Source organism: Oncorhynchus keta, chromosome 26 (assembly GCF_023373465.1).
Source record: "Oncorhynchus keta strain PuntledgeMale-10-30-2019 chromosome 26, Oket_V2, whole genome shotgun sequence".
NCBI lineage: Eukaryota > Metazoa > Chordata > Actinopteri > Salmoniformes > Salmonidae > Oncorhynchus > Oncorhynchus keta.
In genome coordinates this window covers 15,012,405-15,024,980 of record NC_068446.1, presented here as the reverse complement: position 1 = coordinate 15,024,980, position 12,576 = coordinate 15,012,405, and the positions used below count along the sequence as shown (strand labels likewise).

General features: G+C 41.8%; 1 protein-coding gene across 1 annotated transcript; it reads left to right on the top strand.

Annotated features, from left to right (window-relative positions):
- Positions 1-3,545: 3,545 nt before the first annotated feature.
- Positions 3,546-5,976, top strand: si:ch73-389b16.1 (uncharacterized). Its single transcript, XM_035736635.2, has 2 exons — positions 3,546-4,044; positions 4,527-5,976. The coding sequence occupies exons 1-2, from the start codon at positions 3,858-3,860 to the stop codon at positions 4,742-4,744; spliced, it is 405 nt and encodes a 134-aa protein (XP_035592528.1). The 5' UTR covers positions 3,546-3,857; the 3' UTR covers positions 4,745-5,976.
- The last annotated feature ends 6,600 nt before the right edge of the window (positions 5,977-12,576 follow it).

The window sequence follows — 12,576 nt, the reverse complement described above, 5'->3', positions numbered from 1 at the left end:
GCATGCTTGCTAATTCGGACCAGAAGACCCCTCGAGTACCTCTTCTCTGCATTTTTTGGGTCAGCCTCTGGAATAAGTTAAATTGCTCTGGGGAGAGCAAACAAAGAATCCGCTCCAGAGAAGTCGTAATCCTGGTTGTAATGCTAGACGTTCTGGTGAGTTACCGCTGCTCTAATATCCAATAGTTCTTCCTGGCTGTATCTAATGACACACAACAATTCCTGATCTAATAACTTAAAAAATAGTACTCAAACAAACAAAATACTGCAGAGTTGCTTCTGAGCTAGTTGCGATCTCCGTTCGTGCCATCATCACGGATACTTCAGGATTTTGGCTATGAGACCCTTTACTTCCTCAGAGTCAGATTAACTCGTGGATACCATTTCTTTGTCTCTGTGTCCAGTGTGTATAGGTAGTTTCACGAGCCAATGCTGACTAGCATTAGCACAATGCCTGGAAGCATTTCGCTACACTCGCATTAACATCTGCTAACCATGTGTATGTGACAAATAAAATTTGATTTGATTTGGAAGACTATGGGAATCTGCTAGCATGCTAGCTGACACTCAGTTTTCAAGGATGAAAAAAGTTATAGGTAGAACCCAATCCCTCCACAAAGAACCCTTTTGGAACTATTTTTTCTAAGACTATAGTATAGTGGTTAAAAAGGAACTATTTGTTCACAAGCATTTCGCTACACTCGCATTAACATCATTAACATGTGTATGTGACAAATCAAATTTGATTTTGATTTGATTTGAAATGTACAGTTTACCAGACAATGTTATATCATGCTAGTTTTGGAGATGAGGTGAGGGGGTTCCGTTCTGTGTGTGTGTGTGTGTGTGTGTGTGTGTGTGTGTGTGTGTTTCTTCAGGTGGGCCACTTGGAGTAGGACCTGGAGAAATAGAAGGCACTAGCCTCCAAAATGCTGAAGAGGAGACAGCAGAGTGAGACTAGTTTTAACTCTCTGTACTGTACTCGGCACTACGCTACGGTACTGCTAAACACTGCACAACACTGTGTAGCGTTCATGGTCCCATGATGAGGTAGCCCCGCCTGCAAACTTCAAAACCAGTGTCTGCCCTCAGCCCAAGAGGGAATTTCCTATTGGTATAACAGTCTAAGACATTGGTTGCTCCTGTGGGAGACCCAGGATCACATTCCGCATGTTACATTGGTGCCCAACGTGGGGTGGTTTCTCATGGAGGAGGGTTTCAAAGGGGGGGTGATTGTAGCAGACATGAGTCGGTCATGTGATGAGGTAGCCCCACCTGCGAACTTCAAAACCAGTGTCTGCCCTCAGCCCAAGAGGATTTTCCTAAGACATTGATTGCTCTCGTGGGAGAACCTGGTTTATTTCCCGCGTGTTATAACTGCATGCAAACGACTGCTATTAAATGTATCACTTACATTCACTACTGATATGAGGCTGCATGTTGAGGTTCTTGAAAATTATATCATACTGTAATAACAATAATAGATAGAATGTAAAGTATCGTTTTTTTTCTCCAATTCCTAGACCCAGCAGTAAACCTCCATTCAGGAGTCGGTGGGTGGAAGTTCTATCAACGTCTGACTTCCGTCATCGCCAAGTGATAAGACTGTCTTTTACTAAAAAAGCTAGCTACTGATTGCAACAGTCCGGTGATTTTGAAGTGAAATTAGGTGGGCCTCCCGGGTGGCGCAGCAGTCTAAGGCACTGTATCGCAGCGCTTGAGGCATCATTACAGACCTGGTTTCGATCTCAGGCTGTGTCACAACCGGCCATGACCGGGAGTCCCATAGGGCGGCGCACAATTGGCCCAGCGTCGTCCGGCTTAGGGGAGGGTTTGGCTGTGAAGGGGCTTTACTTGGCTCATTGCACTCTAGTGACTCCTTGTGGCGGGCCGGGGCGCCTGCAGGCTGACTTCGGTCATCAGTTGAACACTGCTTCCTCCAACACATTGGTGCAGCTGGCTTCCGAGTTAAGCTGGCTGGTGTTAAGGAGTGCAGTTTGGTGGGTCATGTTTCGAGGAAGCATGACTCAATCTTTACCTCTCCAGAACCCTTTGGGGAGTTGAAACAAGATTGTAATTGGAATTGGGAGGAAAAATGGGTGGGAAAAAAAGTTAAATGAGGCAAAGTCAGACACCTGTATGCCTGAAGAAGGAAATAGTGGAGGGAGCTTTAGACGGATAGTCTTTATAGAATGTAATTCCACCCACTCGTAGCACGTGCTCCAACAGGTATATCTCACTGGTCACCCCCAAAGCCAATTCCTCCTTTGGTCATCTTTCCTTCCAGTTCTCTGCTGCCAATGGCTGGAACGAACTGCAAACATCTCTGAAGCTGGAGACTCATATCTCCCTCACTAGCTTTAAGCATCATCTGTCAGAGCAGCTCACAGATCACTGCACCTGTACATAGCCCATCTGTAAACAGCCCATCTATCGACCTACCTCATCCACATACAGTATTTATTTATTTATCTTGCTCCTTTGCACTCCAGTATCTCTACTTGCACATTCATCTTCTGCACATCTACCATTCCAGTGTTTAATTGCAATATTGTAATTACTTCGCCACCATGGTCTATTTATTGCCTTAATCTAGCTCATTTGCACTCACTGTATATAGATTTTTTCCCCCCTTCTCTCTACTGTATTATTGACTGTACATTTTGTTTATTCAATGTGTACCTCTGTGTTGTTGTATGTGTCGAATTGCTATGCTTTATCTTGGCCAGGTCGCAGTTGCAAATGAGAACTTGTTCTCAACTAGCCTACCTGGTTAAATAAATGTGAAATTACAATAAATAAAATAAAATATAAGAATGGTTAGGTTTAGTCCCATAATGGGTGTGATTAATTAAACTAGATGTCTTTGTAAAGATGCTGGTCTTGACAACATACAATACTTTATTATGAAAGACAACAGAATACAGTATGATGGGATTTCTAACATTGGTTTGGACATTATTATGTAGTTGTGTAATATCAGCTGTTTGTTTTTAGAGAATGTTTTTTACTGTAACATACACAGGAAAGGTGCAGTGAAATCTGTTTTACAGGGTCAGCCATAGTAGTACAGTGCCCCTGGAGCAAATTAGGGTTAAGTGTCTTGTTCAAGGGCACATCGGCAGATGTTTCACCTTGTCGGCTCTGGTATTTGAACCAGCGACATTTCGGTCCTTTAATCGATAGTTGTTAGAGTGCTCCATTAATTGGTGTTATTAGGCCTCTCTCAGTTGCTGGGAATGGATTTGATATGGCCAGTTTAACTCCCTGAGTTACTGTGACCCTGCTGAGTTACTGTGACCCTGCTGAGTTACTGTGACCCTGGCATCTTCAAGTGTCATATTTGTCTAAATAGACTTGTACTGAGTTAAATGTTCTCCTTCAACATTGAGCCTAATGTCTCGGCTGGTCGAGTGTATAATGTCAGTTAGCTGCAGGGCTTGGTGAAGCCAGTCTTATGACTTGTCTGATTATAACGGTCTGTACTCAGTGTTAGTTGTTTGGAGGTTGTTTTCTGCTCTTTGTTGGGGTTATATAAGAGGCCTAGATAGCCCAGCCCCAAAAGATCAGCTGGAGCACTCAGGAGCAGGACAAACACTACATCCAGTAGAAGGAATAGCTTAGAGATTTTCAATCCAGACCAGGGAACCAGTACACGCAGAATATTGTGCACTTGTATGTGACTGACTTCTCTAGACTTCCCAAAATCCTTCTACCTTTTGTGTTGTCAAGTATCATAATCAGTGCAAACGACTTTAGGGTGACCTCTTACAGACGTAGCGTGTCTAGCAGCCGTAAGCCCCTGTTGAGAGCCAGGGTTCGTCTGTTCTCCTGACCTGTAGGCAGTTAACAGAGGACATGAATAAGGTTCAGGGTGAGCTGAGTGAGCGAGAGCAGCAGATGCTGCGTATACGGAGAGACAGCGTCACGAAGGCCTTCCAGCTCTCCAAGATGGAGAAGATGCTAGCCGAGACCAGAGGAAAGCTGGACAAGAAGCCTGAGCCTGGTACGGAAAGTAAAGGACGGGACACCCGGGACGACATGGGTCTGTATCAATATCCTTACGCTAATTGACTTCAGTTTCTTCTCTGAACTGCACGAGCACTTCATGGTTTTAGTGCTATGGATAAACTGTCATTCAAGGATTTAAGTCATTCAAATGTAGTTAATATGATAGTGCCCTTGATTTTATAGACCGTATCTACTTTTGATAGTGTATATTTTAGCATGAAACCATGTCATCAAATGATTCTTCTGAGTACTTTCTGAGTACTTTCTTTGTTCTGGACTGATGCTCTCCATGTGTATTTTAGCATCTCTTAGATTTGTTTTCTCTCTGAATGTCTGTGTCTTAAGGGCTTGGTTTCCAAGGCACAGAGATTAAGCCTAGTTCTGGACTAAAATGCATGTCAGATTTTACTCAAAGACTAAGCTTAATCTGGGTCCAGGAAACTGGCTCAAAATGTTACCTCTCCCTTGGAGTGACTGTTTCTAATCTTATTCTTCTCTGGGCCTTGTCCGGTGCAGTCCAGGACCTGGAGGATAAGGTGCGTTTCACCAGGAGAGACAGGAGGAACTCCCTGCACCGCACCCAGCTGCTGGAGAGCCAGATGAAGACTGTGAAGGGAGAGCTGGTGGACACACTGGACCACCTGCAGGAGCTGCGAGACAGGCTGAGACGCTCACAGGCTAACGCAGAGCAGCGCAAAGTTGACATGGAGAAACTGCAAGCAGGGATGAGGTGAGCCATCAACCCCAATGGTTCTGGCCCAATGTGCAGGGGAAGAGGCTCCTTCAGTCTTCTCCTATGCCCACAACCACTTGGTTCTTGGTACTTTGGCCTCCCTTGGTACCTGCTTCATTCTTTTTCACCAATGGGGCCAGAACACCTCAATCTTGACGACAAAGCTGAATCCTAATACTTTTAAAAACTGTAACAAATGTATATTGCCTCTTTACAGTTTGTAATACTCCCAAATCTTTGGAAATACTTATCTACTTTGTTTTTACTCCGTTTTCACTTCCCACGATCTGCTTTTGTGACTTGGTTGTTGTTAGGGATTGATAAACACTTGTATTATGTTAGCTCCTATTCACAGCACTGTATTTCCTGTCCGTGTTGTGTGGAAACTCAGAGCCAGACCAGAATGTCAATTACCGAATAAAAACTGTGCTACAATCCAACGGGAAAGAAGCAAAAAATATAACTGTAGTTAACTGTTTTTAACTTGTCTTAAATTGAGATACTTGTGCATCACCGTGTTGCTTGTGGTGTTGTATTGTGTTGTATTGTCAAGGGTTGTCAAAGGTTACTATGTACATAAATACATTTTCCAGGCGACAAAACTGAACTTCTCTGAGACCAATCACAGCAACAACACTGACACCCATTGTCATATATCACTTGGAGGCAGTGGTCAGTGAAACTGGTTCTGGGGTGTCTGTTGGTGCTGTTTCAAACGCACATTTTGTGAAACAGCAGCCCATGAATATGGTGTAACAAAGTTGAACTTGTGCTATTTTTTTTTTATAAGGTCAAGTATCAGTGACCTCATTATATTCTTGCCTGCCCTCCAGTTCCTATTCATACAGTATGAAAATAAAACAGCTAGTATCATGTCTGTTTTATTGGGGAATTTTCCATGCTGAAATTAAGCAGTCCCTGTTTCAATTGAAAATATTTTAGTGCCAAGATGTAAGTTCAGCCAAGATGTAGCACTACTTGTATTATAAGATGAAAGGCACACATTCATTCATTTTTTTTGTCAGACCGATTATAAATGGTTGACTTGGCAACCTCTTCTCTTTCTGTGTCTTGTCACATGGGATGTGACCACTGAACTGGACAAGTTGCTATGGAAACTATTGTATTATCAGCTATCTTACCACAGTTACTTTGAGTACACTGCAGAGAGCTATGGAAGCTACCCGCAAAAGCAGCAGTCTACAATGTATTACATGTGAATTAAAATGTAAAATTATGTTTTCACTGACTCATGTTTGTCTCTACCATACAGGTAGTGTTGTATCACAACCAGGTTCTGGACGAGGTTATATCCATTTATGGTGTTGTTTGGTACATTCTATGTACTTTCCCTCAAACTGCAGGGTAACATCGTTGCTACATGAATGGTTCCAGTGTTTCTAAAAGCAGCAAGGATTGTCTTCTGTGTCCCAAATGGCTCCCTATTCCGTGTATATAGTGTACTACTTTGACCAAGCCCTATGGGCCTTGATACAAAGTAGTACAATATATAGGGAAAATGGTGCCATTCAGCATGCAGCGTCTGCCTGTTTTCCTGTTCCCTCAGGTGAGTGTCAGCTGATCATCTCTGAAGCAGCACTCATGTTCTAACTCTTAGCCCCATGGCAAAGATGTGATCAGACTAGATGTAGCAATGTTTTCCCCCACACAGACAGCATCACATGCTAGAAAGCTATTGGCTATCATCTGTTGTCCTGTCCATGATCAAAACCCAAATCACTGATGTTCATGTACAATTTGGCAATTGCACATTTTTCACTTGAGGAGAACACTCTTATATTACCTTCTGGATTCGGAGTTAAGCTACTGCCTGCCTGCCTGCCTGCCTGCCTGCCTGCCTGCCTGCCTGCCTCCCTCCCTCCCTCCCTCCCTCCCTCCCTCCCTCCCTCAACTAAAAGCCCTTCGGGTGCAGCAGAGCAACACACACATTTCATACCTGGTTTATTATTTATTCAAATATAATAAAATATTACTCACTATAGTTTCCCATGTGAACACCTTCATTTGAGCATAGGTTGATTGTGATTCTTTCTGTAGCTCAGTCAGTTAGAAGCTGCAGTAGAGAGTCACTCTCAGGAAATGCAGCGTAAACTCAGTCTTCAACAGGGGGTCCTGGACCAACCAGGTTGACTACATCACATCTCATCTGAGTTAACATCACTTGCTAATGATCGGAAATAGCCCTTTTCGGTCAATCAGCATCACATGCAACATGGTTCTGATAGTTGAAATATGTATATTCTTATTTATTAAACGTATGTAAACTATAACAGTCAAATGTTCCACAAACTCAAAGCTTCTTAGCAGTGACTGTTAAACTGTTAAAGTTTCAGCAGGAAGACTGTCTGTTAACAAAACCATTCATTGGCGGGCAAAAGAGAGTCCTCTTCTCCTGTAATTTACAACAGGGTGTGAGCTGTCAAACAGTCCCAATTCCCTCCTCCCCTCTTCTATGGGTGAGAGAAGGTCTGGTTATTGTCAACCATTGCCATGCTGATCTGACCCATTGCGATCCTCACAGGCCAGTCATGACACAACTAACCCTACACCCATTTAAACCTCTTCACTATTCCACTACGTTGGACCTATCTGATCCAACACAAGGCCAGAAGCATTGGATGACGGGACATTATAGTTCAAGACACATTGTAACTCTTCTGCAGTAAAATCTTATACACCCAAGTACCTCTGCAGCTGCCACCACGACATCTATCCTCTGTGATTTCCATTCCTGTGGTACAGTTGACAGCCATGGCCATGAATTCCAAAACAAACCTTACTGAATGAAGCACGTTATTCCTATCACTCTCTATAAAAATGTAATTTGATTTGACATCGGGATACTCACAAGGATCCTCTTTGGATCCTTCATCCTGGACCCATCTACCTATAGTATTTTCTTCACTGCATCAGCTTACGACACCTGCTGTACTACTCTGATCCTGGCAACCTCAACCTGTCTTTTTCTCACTGGACACCTCTGCACCATGGGTACCCCTACAGTTTACACACACAACTTTTCCCACGATACTACACATTATTTTGTCTCATATCCTTCTGTCTATACCAGAATGGGGGCTTCCCTGGTCAGATAATCTTATACCGTGTCTATTTGGAAAGATATATACCGAACAAAGTCTTGGTCCCATGTTTCATGCTCTGAAATAAAAGATCCCAGAAATTTTACAGACTCACAATAAGCTTATTTCTCTAAAATGTTGGCCACAAATTAGTTTACATCCCAGTTAGTGAGCATTTATCCTTTGCCAACATAATCCATCCACCTGACAGGTGTGGTATATCAAGAAGCTAATTAAACAGCATGATAATTACAAAGGTGCACCTTGTGCTGGGGACAATAAAAGGCCACTCTAAAATGTGCAGCTTTGTCACACAACAAATGTCTCAAGTTTTGAGGGAGCATGCAATCGGCATGCTGACTGCAGGAATGTCCAATAGAGCTGTTGCCAGATAATTAAATGTTAATTTCTCTACCATAAGCGGCTTCTAACGTCTTTTTAAAGAATTTGGCAATACATCCAACCTGCCTCACCACGTGTAATCATGCTCACCCATAGCTGCCCAGTCATGTGACATCCATAGGGCAGGGATCATCAACTAGATTCAACCGTGTGCCTATTCTTTTCTTGAGTGGATAGTAGGGGGGCCAGAACATAATTACAAATCATTTGTAGACTGCAAATTGACCGCAAACAGATATAAAATTTGACTAAAACATAATTTCAAACCTTGCTTACATTTGTATATGATCACGTGTCACTCTATTATGTGTGTGCTTGGGGGACCTTAACAGAATGTGACTGGCAGAACAGGTGTTGTATGTGGAGGATGAGGGCTGCAGTAGGTATCTCAGATAGGGGGGAGTGAGGCCTACGAGGGTTTTTGATAAATAAGCATCGACCAGTGGGTCTTACGACGGGTATACAAAGATGACCAGTTTACAGAGGAGTATGGAGTGCAGTGATGTGTCCTATAAGGAGCATTGATGGCAAATCTGATGGCAGAATGATAAAGAACATCTAGCCTCTCGAGAGCACTCTTACCTGCCGATCTATAAATTACGTCTCTGTACTCTAGCATGGGTAGGATGGCCATCTGAATAAGGGTTAGTTTGGCAGCTTGGGTGAAAGAAGAGTGATTACGATAGAGGAAACCAAGTCTAGACTTAACCTTAGCCTGCAGCTTTGATATGTGCTCAGAGAAAGACAGTGTACCGTCTAGCCATACTCCCAAGTAATTGTATGAGGTGACCACATTCCTATTCCATTCACCTAACTCAATGTAACATTGATAGGTTTAGGCTACTATATGATACTCAAATGTTCCTTATACCCATCATGAGGTTGCTACAACCTAGCCTATGAAGGAAAGTTTATAACGTAGGTGCACAGGTCGAGAGACAAATTGGACATTCAAACACACTCAATACTGCCTTTCACACTCTTGCCTGCATCTAGCTGATCGAGGGTGTTATCATTTGTCCAAACAGTTGCAAACGAGAGTTTCTATTTGACAAATTCACGTAGATTTATCCCGCTCCGGTTTAAGAAACGTTTTTCAACACAATTGGCGGAATGAATAGACCCGATCACCCGCACACACAGCTGACTTTCATAGCAGCCACATACAAAGAGCATCATCACTTTGCTCGTTGTACAATTCCTTCTCGCATCTACGCACTCTCCTCCTCTCACCTTTTCCCTTCACTTGTGGACTGTGACCAGAAAGAAAAAAAGTTCAAGCCAAATGTTCATACCATAACCACTACAACCAGCCTACATCGATGTCACCATATTAGCCTACATCATAGGCAACATAGGTACTAGAACGAACGCACAAGTAAACCCGAAATAATCACGCAGTACAGTGTACAGCAAGAAGTTTAGTAGTTACGCCAGTGGGTCCCGGTGGCAATAAATTAATCAAACCGAAAGCTTACCTTGACATGGAAGAGTTACATTGTTGGATAGCCTTAGCCAGCTAGCTAACATAAATAGCATTTCTGTTTGAGATGGGTTTTTGAGTAGGCTAAATTAGCTAGCTGCATTAGGTAGCTCAGTAAGTGAAAGTGAAAAAATACAACAAAATATAGCTAGCGCTCTCTCTCTGCTGCTTATCCTTAATTTTGTAAGAAATGTATTTGTTCAAAACTGTTTAATTATTGTCTTTCTCTCTCTTTGAGTCAACTACTCACCGCATTTTATGCACTGCAGTGCTAGCTAACTGTAGCTTATGCATTCAGTACCAGATTCTTTCTCTGATCCTTTCATTGGGTGGATAACATGTCAGTTCACGGTGACGTGAATAATAATGGTTTTATCTAAAAATGAAAAAAAAAATGAAAAAATGTTTCACCATTTTTATTTGATGAAATTCACTGAGTAGGATGTGAGTGTTATATCTGAGTGTTATTAACACAATGGAATTGAAATTGAAACCACCTATGGTGTATAACTACAGTGTTAACCAAGCGGTGTTGTTGTTACTTGACTGTGTTGAGTTATTTCCCTCATTAAAATGCAAATCAATTTAGAACATTTTTGACATGCGTTTTTCTGGATTTTTTTGTTGTTATTCTGTCTCTCACTGTTCAAATAAACCTACCATTAAAATTATAGACTGATAATTTCTTTGTCAGTGTGCAAACGTACAAAATCGGCAGGGGATCAAATACTTTTCCCCCTCACTGTAGCATACATTTGTCTAAACAAATCCAATCTATAGGTGGTTGGACATATTTCACTCGTTATTGAGATGGTTATGCCAGTTTATATGGGTTAGGTAGTCTCATTTATCAGTCTCTCCTATCTTGGCAGTCAGTCTAACTGCAGATTATGGGTGATTAAATGTTCAGGTTGTTGACCATCCTATATCATTCTTTCCTACCTTGGCAGTCATTCTAACTACAGATTGTGGGTGATTAAGAGTTCCAGTTGTTCGGGCTTCCTAACTCTGTCTGGATTCCAATAGGATTTAAATAATACTTTGCATGCCATCATAATATGACTTGCTGTTGTGGCCAGCAAACCAGCATTTTCAGACCAATGTGTTATGGTTAAACTAGGCTGTTGAAGTATGGTTATTGCCAAACAAAGAACTGTCAGAAAGACATTAATTTATTTAAATATTCACTTATGCACTCACTTTGAGAAGACTACAGTGTTGAAAGCCATTGAATGGGACAACTCGGTCACTAGCAAACACAGGCATGGGTGGTACTGGTACCTTTCAAATTCACTCAAAAGGCACCCTATAAAGGAAATAAATATGCAAGTAAGGCTTTACACCCTACAGTTTTAAAACACCCCAAAACGAGTTACTTTAACACCAAAGGTGTTAATCACCTAACACTGAGAAAGTGTAACAGCATCAGCTCTAATACTGTGTTAATATAAGTTGGAATTTGCAACACCCATATTAAGGACTCAATACTCTTGCTGTGTTAGTTTCTCAACACTTTGATTTCGGTGGGTCACATAATTACTAAGATAGTGTTCAATTTAACACTGTGGGTGTTATAATTCTGATCACAAATTTGCTTTGTATAGAGACTAAATTCTGGAGGACAATACCATGCTGACTCACATGCATTTACATGTAAATTCTTTAAGGCTTAAAAGGGTGTGAACTATAGGCGTAAACCCCATTTCAGCTAAATCTGTCAAGGGCTTTTAATTTTACTGGTTTTACAAGTTTATCAATGTCCAAAACAGCGTAACTTTCCAATGTAAACTCCAACTACAATGTATGATATACAATTTTGAAGCTCTGAGTCTGCACTTTTATAAAATGTACAGTACAAAAAGAGACTTAAATTGTACAAAAAAACGTTTACTTAATTAAACTCACATAGAGATGTGCATAGAATCTCTGAGAGGGAAAAACAATACAATCTCTGTAGTCTCATGGGTGTTCTAACCGGATTCCCTGGGGGGAGTAATTCGTTTCAACACATTTATCGCACCATCAAACTCAGCTTTCCCATGTAACATCTTTGTCAACGCCCACATCAGGAGTGTACAAAAGGAGGTTTGTCCTTGTGGTTCTCAGAGAGATGGGAGTGGGAGAATACTTTGCTCAGTTTAACATAATGATAGGCTTATTATCTAACACTGCACATTAAAGCAGTATCACAAACACACAACCTGACCACACACACACACACACACACACACACACACACACACACACACACACACACACACACACACACACACACACACACACACACACACACACACACACACACACACACACACACACACACACACACACACACACACACACACTGGAATGTTCACCACCAATTCATTGGTCTGCAACTCTGGGCCCAGCTATCATCTCGTACATCTTCCTCGTGTCTTACATAATAGTCACCTCAGCTCAGCCTCAGACTTTTATAACTGTTTTATAAGAGTGGCCAAAAATCCTTAACCTCAACTGCGGCATGGAATGTTCCTTTGTTACAGCCGTATGTACAATGGAGTATTTGTGGTATGGGTGGGTAAAGGAACATAATGCCTTTTCATTAGTATGATATATGCTGTTGCTAAGTCAGTTTTTAGAGTTATGCTGCAATTATGATTATTGAACAGCCCCCAAAAAGTTTCAATGAAACAATGGATGATGGGTATTCCATAAATCATGTGTCTAGCTTGTCTTTACAGTACTGTAATCACTCAACAAAAACATGTTTACCAAGGGTTTAAGTTTTGACAGGTTGGTCTATAGATGTTGCCTCAGCAGTCAACATCCGTGTCTAATTCTGAGTGCTGACATAGCATCCACATA